The sequence below is a fragment of the Netta rufina genome (genome assembly GCF_964035555.1).
Source record: "Netta rufina genome assembly, chromosome: 3".
In the NCBI taxonomy this organism is placed as follows: domain Eukaryota; kingdom Metazoa; phylum Chordata; class Aves; order Anseriformes; family Anatidae; genus Netta; species Netta rufina.
Window position 1 is genome coordinate 51,467,993 of NC_140125.1, and position 14,512 is coordinate 51,482,504.

Consider the following 14,512-nt stretch of genomic DNA (forward strand, 5'->3'; position numbering starts at 1 on the left):
GTGATTTTTTTTGCATCACCAGCAAATGTGGAAGAAAAATGCATTTGTTACTCACTACAGGGATAAATTAAATATAAACCAATAAGGACTTTAAAAATTGATAAAGTTCTGAGCTCACAATATGGTTCTCTTCTAACTCTTGCTCCTAATCCCTCAGATATACATTCCCACAATACCACCATATACATTCCGAATTCTCAAGAACTTGAATGTAAAATTACTTAAAAGTCACTTTTTACACTGATTTGAAACCTGCTTTCTTCACATCAGAGACTAGTAAAAGCATTTCACAGCTCCACTTGAGAGTGATAAGAAAAAAAAAAAAAAGATAAATATGAGACAAAATAATAATAATTTTTAAAACATTATATAAAAGATTATTCTATTGCTAAATAAAAGGTGGATCTAATTTAAACTATGCTGTAGCTCGGTATGATGAAAACAAATTCAAACAAATCCACAAATGTCCTACTTTATGGGGTAAACATATCACAAAATGTGGCTTAGAATATTATCATAATTTAATGTATAAAAAGGCCAGATAACTTTACAGTTAGAGCCCCATGTACTGAAATCAGAGGACAAACTCCTATTGCTGTTAAGTATTTTTAATCAAGATTATTTTACTAGAATACAACGGAAGACTTTTGATCTGGAACTCATTAGTTCTTATTCTTTTCTCTAATATTGTTACCACAAGCTTTCTCTAGGCACAGGGGACAGCTAGCTCTCAGCTTTTAATGTTAATTGTGGTAATCTCGGTAGATATCATCACCTCTTCTCTTAATTCTGTATGTAGGCATAAAGTATCAGTTCAGCTTTCTACTACAGTAGCATAGTTCACTGAACTCTAGTTGGTTTTGTTTTTGGTTTTTTTTCCCCCTTTTTGAATGACAGCTTCCTCTTTAAAGCTTCTATATATGTATATATAATCAGTAATTAAAAAAATTGCTTTAGAATGACACAGAAACATACAACAGAAGGGTATTTTATTTTCTGAATGAATTAAAAAACAGTTAAACTAGAAATGAAACTCTTCTCCAGTTAAAGAGTAAAAACAAATAAAAGCTCTCTCTTGCATTTTTCCAGTTGCATAATTCAAAGGTAATTCTGACTTCATACTGAACTGAGATGGACATTACTCATTAATGTAGGCTTGAGTTGGGGTACAGTATCAAGACAAAGACACTTAGCCCTGGGTATCTACAACTGTGGGTGTTTTCAGACACAGCAATGCTCAATGCATTGCCTAATTACAGCTTTCATAACCTCTGAGATGTACTAGAGCATCTGGATCATCTGTGTGGGCCTCATGGATACAACCAAAGAGCTATCATGAACTGTGTTCCTGTACTGCAGCAGCTGAAGGCCAGACAGTAAACTCTAGATCATCTCAAATAACACTAGACATCAAATTTCAAGCAACAGGACACGAGAATTGGATGTTTAAAGTATTATTATAAATCAATGAAGATCTCATCAGCATACTCAATGTAGTTTGCAGATCTATTCAGTCCTTCAATTCACTCTAAAGTAGACAGCTACTCACCAGTGAGTTGAACTGCTCTATATAGACATCCAAAGTAAGTACTTAGCCTCAAACTGAGTCCTACCACAAATGTCTTTTAAGTATACCTTTAAATTCATCAATACCAACGTTGTTGCAACACTCAAACAGCAATAAATGCAATCCAGTTAAATTAAGTTTTATTTTCTCCAGTGAGCCTCAAGCAAAACATATCCAACCAGATTCTTATCTTCAACCCAAACTATCATCAGATAGTTTCATATCAATCAAATAAATGCTCATTTCTTCACAGAAGAATTACTAAACTGTTGTTTAGCTTTATCTGACAAGATTTCATTCAAATTCACTAAAAGGATTGTTCACTCTTAGACTGCTCTGCATTAAGAAGCAAACTGTGGAAAGTGGGGATGGTCAGGAGAGCCACATAAAATGTGTACCCCTGATCTGCACTAAAATCTCAATTTAGATATGCAAGTGAATGAGGTATAACCCAAGGCAAAATCCAGATGCTTCTTGTTTAGCCTCTTGAGGCATTAAAGCAGTGTTCTGCTGATAAATGCTGACCTTTCTTTTGTCTGTAGTAATTCCCAGAGGTGGGAGGGTGGTAAATATGGATCTGGGGACCTAACAACAGTCTGAAAATAGAAAACTGTAACAAGATGGCCCTTGCTTTCAGTGATATGTGTTCCTATTACCTAATTCTGCCATCAAGCATCATTGTCTCCAACATATTATTTAAGGATTTTGAAATTTCAGGTGTCACTCCCTCTTCATCCTTATGCAGAGCTGTTCTTCTGAGAGCTACAGAAGAATATTAATAAGTATAAGTCAGATAACACCTATGAATTATGATGTTCCACCTTTCACAGATGGAACTGATACAGCATTAAAGTGACCCACATTTACTGACTTTGTGAAACCACCTTCTCCCAGAAAAGATGAAACAACTCATCTTTGTGTTGGAAAATTACTGTGTCCTAAATGAACTGTTCTGCAATTTAAGGCATCTTATTACAATAATACCTAACACAAAAGAGAAAGGGACTTTTTCTTTTCTTTTCTGAATCAGATTTAAGTGATGTGTGTCACTATATTTCAAAAAAAAAAAAAAAGTGAACACTGACACTAGCATCAGTCATGACTCTATAGCTGCAGGTGAACTCCATTTCACACTTAAAAAAATAATTAAAATCCTAGTATGGTTTAAAAATGCACCACATATTCTCCAACCTGTAAGTCTAAAAAGTTCACTGATTTATGAATGAATATACACTGAATTAAAAAAAAAAAAAAAATCTCAAAGCATTGCTGTCATCCTCAACATTATTCAGAATGACTTTTGGCAACATTTCATGCCACTACAATCCATTTAAAATTTAAGCACATGTTTTAAAAAGAAACAGTTAACAGCAGCAACTGCTTTTAATCATTGTGATTAGCCAGATGACAAGTAAATCATTTCACCAGCGCACATGGGAGGCCATTTTGTCAGAGAAAAACTTTCCTCTCTAACTGATTTACACATGGCAATCCTATTAACTGTAACAGATCAGCACCAATGTAGAGAACAGACACATCACAGGTTTTCCCCAATAAAAAACTTCTTTCCAGGTGCCACTGTTCTTTGCAGATCTTACAGCTAGTGGCATTACTCAGAATCTGTGCTCCTAAAGCTCCCTGTGGTACCGCTGCTTTACGTGGGCAAATGTAATCTCAGCTGGTGAACAAGACCAGATCATAAACTAAGCTTTCAGCTGTAAAGACAGAGGGACTGCTGCTTAGCTTTTGCTTGTTTGTGTGTTGTTGGTTTTGGATTTTTGTTTGTTTTGTTGATACTAATGTCCACAGTAGTCTTCCAAATCAATAAATCCATAAAAAATAATGGCATTTTCATTAGCTCACTTTAACTGCTTTAACTGAAGAAAAAAAATACCTCAACTAGCCAGTAGCTTTGGGCTGCTGTGTTAATAACCAGTGTAAGGGTGAAACTGCCCCCAGCTGTTAACATATGAAAAATCATTTAAGGGTGCATATCTTCAAAATATTAATAATTACATGACAGCACAGGGTATGCTTACTTAATAGAGCTTAAAGAAATTAGATAAGAATTCCTGAAGATGTACATGTAAGGCTTCCTTGCAGTGAAAGTATGTAAGATGGGAACGCAGGAGATCCTCATCTGGAATTGACTATGCAACACAGAAAATTTAATCCAAATATTCTTTAGTGGAATCTGCAGCTTTTTACCTCATCTTGAAAACATAGTCATGCAGATAAGGAAGTATTAAATGGATCACTGCTGCCTCTGGAAAGAAAGATAAGTTAGCCTTTGGTGTTTAAATATTCTTTTTCTGACAGCTGTTCCTCTTTCTCACAAACTTCCTCTGCCAAGTTAAGATTATTTGGGATTGACAAGTTTCTGCTTTGGAGGAAACAAGATCTTTTCTCTGATAGGACGCTGGAAATGGATGCTTAAGATATACAGATAACAATCTGTCAGGAGTATTATATAGCTTGAGGAGGTCTCCGGGGAATGGTACCAAGTCACATGAATACCCACATATGCCTGACACTATTTATGAATCTGTATTATTCCAGAAGACACCAAGAAAAGAAAATCTTTCTGTCATACGCTGCAACTCTCATGAGAAAAAAAACAGTTCTGCTTCCTACACTACATAAGGGTTCAGATAAAACAGTAGAAGGAGACAGGAGAGTGAGGCTGGAATAGCCGAAAGGGTAATCTGTAGAAATTCACACAAAGGAATGGTAAGACCCAGTGAAAGTATAAGCATCTGATATTTTCAAAAAATAAATATTCTCAATAAATAAATAAAATAAATAATGATCCTAAGATCATTAACTATTCCGTAAGCAACCTCAGCTCATCGGCTGCACGTGGCATATCAGGTTTGCCAGTACTGATGCTGATAATCAATCAACAAACTTATTGTCACATCCACAGATGGAGACAAGGTCAAAGTTACAAATGGTCCCCAAGTCCTCAGTGCACAGTTAGCCACCAGTGCCAAGTCTGCTGCTCTAAACACAGCCTCTGCTTTATGTACAGCCCTGAAGAATGCTTACTATCTTTTCTTTAAGTCTTACTGGTTCCTAATTCAGGCAGCATGCTTCACTAGTGAGCGCGTCAGACTCATTTCAGTGCAGGCTTTAGAGGTATCTGTATCTTATTCTGCTTTACCTCACAAAGCAGCAATGGCTCTAGTAGCACTTCTTGAACCCAGCACTACAAAGATGAGTTACAATTACAGGAACCTAAGTTTACAGAGGTCTTCCAGACCTCTGTTGAGTCAGTTAGACTCAACAGAATCCCACAGAAGTAAATGCATTTTAAGACTTAACTCAATTTCACTTTTTTTTTTTTTTTTTTTTTTTTTTTTAAGGGAATGCATTCATTATGTTTAAGAAGCAGAAGTCATCTATAAGAAATGTCACTAATTGCCATTGCTTCCACAAGTAAGCAATAACACAATGCCCTAGAGTTCTGGTCCAGGAATATATTCTTTTTGTTTCCCCAAATTATGTACTTTGTTAAAATAATCCTAAATACAAACACATTGGGTATACATGTGTATAGATGCATATTTACAAACACTTGAAGATAACAGTTCCTCAAAAATTTATCCATAAATTAGTGATAAGCATTTTCATATGTGATGCAACTCATACAGCTTTTCATAGAATGCAGGTATCCTTGAACTCCAAAACTCTGCATTTTATTGAGAGAGAAAAAAAGAGACATTTAATTGCAAAGAGGTGTTTAGTCTTTGTGCAGCTTTTCTGAGGAACTGTTGCATGCATATTGCCATTGGCCACTTCTAATTCAAAGTTTGCTGATATCATACTGATTTTCTGTTCGAATACTTGACACAGGCCAAGGCATGGACTTGTATTTTACCTGGAGTAATGGATAGCCTGATGTCCTGCAATATTAAAATAGAAGTCAGTTGTATGTTTCATCTCATCAGTATGTCCAGAGACTTCAATCCAGTGTGTTATTGGGAGGCAGTAAACTCCATCGACTACATTGCGCTCATCGTAAACACAATTTCGATCATGATGGGGCCCATTACCTAGAATAGAAGAAAGGACAACTGCAGTCTGCATATACTGAAAATCTTCCAAATGATCTGCAGGTGCTGCGAACTGAGTATTTAAGGTGAGCAGTGGTGTTTGCTACCTGTTCAGACTACATTTCTAGAACATATGATTAACAATTGAAGTAACTACAATAGCAGCACTGCCCCCCCCCCAAAAAAAAAAATTAAAAAAAAAAAAATGCAGCATTTCAATCACTTATTGCAAATGATTTAAAGAAAAATTAAAGCTGTATAAGTATCCCAAATCATGAACCATGGCACTTGCAATTTCAAGAATAATTAATTTCATTGAAATTCCTCATTTGATGTCTGATAATATTTGACCTCAGTGTTTAATGTTTGTGCTGTGTGACCTCCCTCTCCGGGGTTTAGCTTTCCATGATCCAAGGCACAGCTGCTTAACCTTGCCTCAGACTTCTAAGGAAATTGCTAAACTGAGACAGACCTTGGAGAAAATACAGAGTATAGCTATGCAAAACAAAGGTAGGGCTGTTGATGCTGGAATTACCAGCCTAGGATTCAAGAGGAAAAACACCCACGTGGAATGACATAAAATCCCAGAGAAGCAAAGTAAGCAGGTGGAAAACAGCAACCCAGCAGCAATGAAGACTTATTTGGAGGAGCAGTGAAGACTGGCTCTCCTCCATCTGATCTGCAACTATCTGGCCAGCAAAGACTCTTCAAGTGTCGTACTGGGGATTGACAGCATACTAATGCCTAGCCTAGGAGCTCATTAAATCCTGCGTTTTATGTTTGTTAACTAATAAAAGATTGCTTTGTGCTCTTTAGATGCATATGTCACACTTACAAAGTCTCTTTGCACACAGGAAAATTGTCCAAAGTGACCCTGAGAGAGGCTGGTGCATCTGCAATACTGAGCAAGCACTCTTGCCTTACATGGCCTTGTGTAAAGTAAGAAACTTTTGTTACAGCTATGCACTACCTAATATACATTACCCCTTCAACTTCTCTTATATCAGTCATCTGAGCTTTATTACAGGCAACTGATTTTTAATACCATGCCAGAGTGAGCAATTTGAAGTGAACAGGGTCATGTCAGTAATGAAAAGGTTATCTAGCCTCCAAAAACTCAGTATATGAATATTCTTCCCCCTCTGTTTTTACAAACTTATTGTAATACTAATTGCTATGCAGGAATTATTGTGCAGATCAGAAATGACCTAGTCTAAGGTTTGCTTTTAATGTAAACTTGTTACATTTATACATTATTAATAATGTTAGAAAATTTCTGAGTGAAATGAAGCCTGAAGGAATGTCTTCAATTTCACACTGCACATAAATGCATTACCAGCTTCCAGGCATCGCATTTAGGGAAATTTCCTAGAGAATTTCATTTTAGGAGATATGAAATGCAATGATTAGAGAATAAGACTAATATTTAATAGTAAAGCTGAAACAAACTCCTTATTGCCAGATGCAACGCAGCAGATTTTACCATAATTGTGAATATTATTATTTACCAAAAACAAAAAGAAAATACTAGGCAGAAAACTATTTTCTCTTTCAATAGTGCTGAGCCATTATGTACCATATGCAATGGTACGGCACGACTTTTGATAAATAAATCAGTCTTATCACTTTATTTTTATCTTACATTTCTAATTGCTTACACATTCTCTACCACGTTTAAACAGTATTTGAAGAAAGCGGTTTACTTCAACAAAACCTATGGATATTTACACCACTTAACTGACATCATGCATTCAACAAAATCTTTACAGCCACAAATAATACACCTTGCCTTCCCTGCTTTATACTCTTGACAGCTGTAGCAATGCACATCACCACAGCCCTGGCCAGCCATCACAAGGCTGGGTCTGACCCTGACCCTCATCCACCTGCAAGCTCATATTGTTGCCTGACCTGTCCCCTGGTGCCCTGCTCCTAGATGGGGTGGGCATTGTTTCCATTTGATCCTCCTCTTCCATTAAGGTTTCTGCATCAACTTTTGCAATCAAACCATGTTCTCTCCCTCCTGCCTAATTTCTCCTTTCCCCAAAGTGCGAGTAGGTCCTACAAGACAAGCAAGTCTGAAGCTTCATGCTTGCGATCACAACTGCGCCACTCCATACTTTGCATTTGCCCGTTTACAGCTGCTTCTGCCTGAGGTACATGTACTTCTACCATTCACCAGTTCTACTGCCCATCATACTTCCTCAGCTTTAACTATTTGCTCTTTTTTTTTTCCTTTCTTCACTATCATCTGTTCTCTTAAATAGCAGTAGCATTAACTTCCTTGCCTTGTAATCTTTTCATCTCCACCATCATTCGTTTCCTTATCTAGCCTACAACATGCACGCAAGTGAAGCCAAGAGTAAATTGCCACTAGGCATTTGCTTCATTTGTTTCCTCAAACAGGTTTTGTCAAATCTCATTCTTAAAAGCTTCCTCCTCTAACTGTTATTTATCACTGTTGATTTTTCTGAACCACTCAACCTCATATTCCTGCTGTGGCCTACAGTCAAATGAGCATCCCAATGTTTCTGTTTTCATTTTAATACTCAAGTAAACAGTAACAGCTTGCATTCATATCATCTTTCATGAGAATTACACAGCTCTTTACTTCTCTTTATATTATAAACTGGTCTATGAATTAACACCCCTCTTACTGAAATATGATGTCTGTGCAACAGAACATACATGAATACAAAAACAAATAGAGTGAAATTATTTCAGAGACAAAGGGAAGAGGGCTATTACATCTAAAGGATTCTGCTATGGAGAACAACAACAACAACAAAAGATTATACTGAATTGTTCAGGATACTGAATGCTAAATTCCTCTTGCAAGAGTTATAAAAGAAGGCATTTACCACAAATGATTGTGATTTCACTACCCAGGTAATATCCGAAAGATCCTACTTCCCAAATAATATCTTCCCACACAAGTCCTTCCTGCCACCACTTGCTTCACAAGATGCATTATAGAAACCTTTTTTTGTTTCTTTTTCTTTTTTATTTTTTTTAAGTAAAAACAGTTTTATCAGTTTACATCATGCTTCTGCTAGCAGAGTTTGTCAAAGGAAAACCATTTTTTTGGATGCTATAAAATAACAATGCAAGGAAACAGTTTTAGGTGTAGAGCCACATGACAAGTTTAGAGGACTAATGCAGAACTCATCTATAATTTAGAGCAGCTATAAAACAGCTAAAGAATGAATTCTCTTAACTTTTATCTTCCAGAGTCATTTTATCCAAAAATAAAAGTCAGCCAATTAAACCAGTTTTTATTTAAGTTAACTGATCATAAACAATTTTTTAAATAGAAAACAAATAGGATCACATTTTCTGTTATATATTTGCAGAGCACATACAACTACAAAAATGGGCACTGCATGGGGCATGAGCAGAAATCATTACCTAGGCAATCTTCAGCTCTTTCTTTCCTAACCCTATCAGCATAAACCTTTCCTCGTGAGTTCCCTTTGCATCAACCTCATGATGCAACCTCATGGACGAATGCTTAGTACGTCCAGGCAATCATGCCTTAGTGACTCCAAAGACCCAGCTCAAGACTTCTCAGAAGCACAGGAAGAGTCTGTGCCAAGAACAAAACAGCTGTCTGAGGCAGGATGAAAATTTGGTACACTACGTGAAACATATACTCTCCCCTCCCTTGCCATTATAGGCCAAGCAAATTATTTTCTGGATTTGAATCATTGAGGCGTGGGACTTCTCCATTCCTAGCAGAGAGAGTTGGACAGGGTACTAACTACAGGCAGTGACCAGCAGCACCGCAGACATAAAAGAACATCACCTCATCCCTCTCTCTCTAGCCCAGGGCTGTCTGAGTGCTATGGTTGGTTAGTCTGGGAGGAAACAGATCATGATGAAAGCAGTAGGACCAAGCTCAGCTGTGTCCAAGTCTTAGTGCATTGGAAATATCTTGGTGGCCTTTCTAATTTCTTACCTTCTGCTCAAGCACCAGAAAGAAAAGTGCCCAGGGCAGAAAGAAGCGCCACAGGACTGCATGCATGCAGAGTCTGGACATGTCTCCTCATGGTTGAAGCTGCTTGAATTCACACCAACTTCTCACTCCACTTGGGCTTGGATCCCCACTGGATCTTCTAAGTGACTTCACTAAATCAGTCAGCAGCATTCCACACAGAAATGTTGTGCTCAGCACAACTTATTATTTACTTATTTCCCAAATACACAGAGCATTTCATAACCTAAGTTACCAAAACTGAAGGTTTACTGATGAAATTTAATCTCTGTACCTGAAGCTCTAAATTTGCTGCAATCCAATATGCTTCCAGGACCACAGGTGCATCACATCTTTACCAGCAATAAGGCCTGCACCACTGGCCAGTCCAGTGTGGAAACTGAGCATATGGAGGACCTTGCATCCCAGTTAGAAGCTGGGTATTCTGGACTTCACTCATAAAGGCATACTGTAAAATCCCTATGTGAGATACAAGGCAAACTCTCACCAAAAGGAACCCTTTGGTGCATAAATACATCTTTCCCTTACACTGGCTAGTCTCTCCAAGCTTAGCCAAACATTGTACAAAGACTTCAAGATACTTTGAATAAATTCCCCGTGATTCGATCAGTCTTCAAGGGCAGGAATTCATCACAGCTCTCATTTAAATGTTCTGCTCAGGCAAAGTAGCTGTGCATCCCCTTAGCAGCATTTACAAGAGAAGAGCACAGGTCTCAGAACTAAATGTCATTTTCTCACATGTTGCTCAGAGCACACAGCACCAGGCCACTGGGTAGGCTTACAGGCACATTTTACAGGATATAAACAATTATTTAAGAGGAATTTAAATTTTTGAAGTTAAGAAAACATTATGGATCTTCAAACAGTTGGAAGAATTTTAATAGCATTTCATCTTTCCTGGAGACAGTAGTAAAGCAAAAAAATAAAATAAAATTAAAATAAAATAAAATAAAATAAAATAAAATAAAATAAAATAAAATAAAATAAAATAAAATAAAATAAAATAAAATAAAATAAAATAAAATCCATTTTCTACTGTTCATCCTTGGTGAAAAGAAAGCAAGCACATATGCACTTTGAGAAAGAACAACACACAACAGGAAGGGCATGTTTTTATAGTCCAAGCCACTTCTAAATTAATACTTTTCTTAATCTTGTTTTTATTGATTTTTTTTCCAAGTGGCAAAAAATGGTTTCTTTGTTTATTTTGGGGAGGCAAATATGCAGATCATTTGAAGACACGTATAATTTAGTCATGAAAAGCAGTGAGTTAAACATCTGAACAGTACCAATCCTCTTGTTAAATGATTGAGTGGGGTATCCGAATTAAAGAACATGAAGAATTTGGAACAGTTTAATAGAAGATACAGGACCTAGTTTAAATGATGGGGTAGCATTCTTTTCCTTCAATAAAGTCCAGAATGATTTTGTTTAAATTCCATACGTCTGACTCTTCAGAGCAAAAATGCTTATCTGACAGAGAAATGAAAAATAAGTTTCTAGGGGTTAAATTATCAAATCCCATTGCTTTTGTAGCCTACTTGTTGCTCATTCTACTGCTGATACTTGCTCAGTGGAATCCACTGATCTAGGGAATTGCTCAAGAACAAAGCAATCAGCAGTCATGCCTACGGTTCAAGCTTTACAGAGTGCTCTTTCAAAATCTGCATGACTGCACATATGGCTCCTAGTTTAATGCATATGAAGGATGATCAAAGTGGCATACTAAGGAAGCTGGCTGTACAAAGAAAAAACAAACAAAAGATTAAAACCAAAGACCTTCACATAACTGAAAAATGGGACTGGCAAAAGACTGAGACAAGAATAAAATGAAGGAAAAACAGATGAACATACACGTAAGAAAAATATGTCCAAAGATCAAGGACTAGGAGAAGATCAACAGGGACCAGAAGAGGATCTTCTGAGATTTGAACTAACCACATACAGTAAGAGAATACAAAGAAAAACCTTCAGATACTGTTTTACTACAGTTGTACCACAGAGATGAAAAAAAATATGATCCAACAGTCTGCCAACACACAGACTCATTTTGGTACAACTGAAACAATCTGAAATATTAAACTAGGTCCTTTAAACAAGGTAAATAAACATCTTGAGTTCATGCTTCGAAATTCCCCTGGAAGAGTTTAATAACATCATAAGCTCTATGAACATTCTGAAGATAAGGAAATGGAATAAAGGAATAAAAGATTAAAAAAAAAATAGAATAGGAACTAAATGAAACGTATAAAAACCCTCTGAAATTAAGAAATTAAAAGCCTAAGTATTTGCTAGCTTCTTTCATACCTACATTACAACAGGGAAAGTCCTCAAGTTCTGGTTTGGACCTGATTCCTGAATCAGCAACCTGAACGGTATCTGAATGTGATTCTGCAAGGTGTCATTATCAGACATGATTATAACTGGACTTCCACCACTACACTTAGAATATTCAAATTTACTTACCCTTTATATCAGACTCTGACATGAAAGCCTTCCTCCTGCCTGTTAGAATGAAATTCAGTCTTTCATGTCTGGAAATAAGACCTGTCTCAGTCCCACCAAGACTGAATTGCTACTGATTGTTAAAAAACAGATAGGGGAGGCAGAAATACCCCTCAATAGGTTACGTATTCTGGCATTGGAAGGCTGCCACAGACCCTTAGATGGGAGTCCCACTTTTCTAAACCCTAAGCAAAGCTCCTGCACAGTTGGCCTTTGTTTTTACCTCTCTGACAAATACTGTCAAATAACACATTTGAATTCTGTATGTCATGTACTAATCCTTACTTGCAGGCTTAATAGAAGTACACTTACCTTGCTTTTTAATGCTTTTTCTGCTGTCAGTAAACTGCCTTCCCATTAGATTCAGAAAACAGTAGGCAAATTTATTGAATTACTTAAATAATTACTTAAATACTTGAGACAAAATTGTTAACTTGCCACACTTAGTTCACTAACTTCTTGTTCATGACTGGTTTGATTTTCAGAAAAGTTTCCTTGCATTTGCTAGTCCCAAAGAAATATCCAAAAAGCAAAAGACTATTTTATTACATATTTATTTTCTGTCAGATTTAAAGCAGACTGCTTCAACTTCTCATGTTGTAGGACTAATATGCATAACCTGGGAAAGAAGTTCTAAATCTATTAAAATCCAGACTGAACTCATGATTTGTTAGCCTATTAGTCTACTTCTAAAAGCATTCTTTTCATAGATTTTAATTATGCCAGAATTAGAAGTAAATGGTTTACAAGAAAGCCCTCTTCAGCTGCTAATCAACAAGGCCTTTTTTTTTTTTTTTTTTAACTATAGATGAGAAAATAGGAATTTTCAAAGGCAACTCGCAAAAACACCTGCTTTATTTCTCTCTCTATGTCTGCTTAGGCACAGGTGTTTCTCAGTGGGAGCTGCTACTATAGTCATAATTTTTAGCCAAATGTCCAGTCAGATGGAGATTAAGCCAGAGAAAAGCAACTCAAAGGGAATTCAGCTCACGAAAACAAAAGTTCTTCTTAGACAGATGGTGGAAATAAGTATAAAGAAAATGCAGATGATAGAAAAATGCCTGATAATAAAATGCATAATGTAATACAGTCTTACTGCTTTCAAACTCTCTATGGTATTGTACTGTATATTACCGATTTTTGCTTTTGACCATACCAGAAAAGATCACTAAACTATAGGCAGGAAAAAAGCTACATCAGGATAGTAGCCATGGCAAAATCCTAACCAAAGGCTCATGGCAGTTACTAATTACTGCTTGAAGTTTCTCACCATTGAAAATAAAGTCTTGACCCATATTGAATGCTGCTGTCCCTTGGGAGTGAGGGCAGGGAGTGAAGTGGATGATGGCAATAATGGTAAATAAGGCATTTGTTAAGTAATACATTTATTGTAAATTCATCACTATAAGCACAAATGTTTATCAGCCTCTCACGGCAGCCAGAGCTGGCCCCTGATTATCTCTGTGGGTAGGAAATTATACATACCTGCCAAATCCAGGGAAATGTATGTGTGCATGTTTATTTTTATTCTTTTAATTTTGCACTTTCTTGGGCAACTCTCCATTGCTTCATATGTCTGCTCAGTACAAGTTGATTAATGTTGACATACAGAGAGGATGGAACAAAAAACTTGTTACCGGCCATCTATGATTATTGTAATTTACGATAACTACGCCTTGAAAGGGTTGAATAACAAAATAACAGGAGCTATTGTACTCCCCTCCATTCATTAAAGAGGCATTGGGTAGTAGATTCCAAAATTATTCTCTTTTAATCATAACAAAGTTTCCTCACACCTAAAAGGTGCTAGGGAATCTAGCATTGTTCAGGAAGTAATAGCCTTGCATGAACAAAAAGCATATTATACATAATTATTCAACCATCAAAACCCAATTGCACTTTATGTTCCTTCCCAGACATTACCTACTTAAGAATGAGATTGGGGTGGGGAAGTAAAATCCTGTATTATTTTCAAAAGCGGAACAGATTACACTAAATACTGATGAAATTTGTAAGCAGTTGCATGAAGCTAAGCAGTCACTGGCTATACACAAGTAAAATGGCGACACCCAGTGGGAATAATGACACATAAAATAGTTCTTTTAAAAGGACCAAAGAAATGTTATTCTCTCATTTTGTGTTTTTTCTTTGTTTAGTAATAGAAATTCTATGTAACCTTTGGGGATCTGTAGATTAGCTTTGTGGAAGAAAGAAGAAGAAGTGCATTTCAATTAAAGAAAAATAATGTTGCATTAAATTGTACTTCTCTAGAATTATCTCAAAGTTTTACTGTGCCTTATACCACTACAGTTTAGCCCTGTTTGTTTGTTTATTCTGTTACAGTCTCTTGAAGTTGAATGGCAACTAGGTATTAACTTCCCTTTCTGCCTT

The 14,512-nt window shown here is 36.5% G+C and overlaps 1 protein-coding gene across 1 annotated transcript in view; it reads right to left on the reverse strand.

Moving 5' to 3' along the window:
- The window catches only part of EPM2A (EPM2A glucan phosphatase, laforin), a 43,283-nt gene that overhangs the window by 24,387 nt on the left and 4,384 nt on the right, over nucleotides 1-14,512 (reverse strand). The window contains exon 2 of the mRNA XM_084284057.1: nucleotides 5,448-5,622. Coding sequence (XP_084140183.1) covers nucleotides 5,448-5,622 — 175 coding nt within the window. The remainder of the gene's footprint in view (nucleotides 1-5,447; nucleotides 5,623-14,512) is intronic.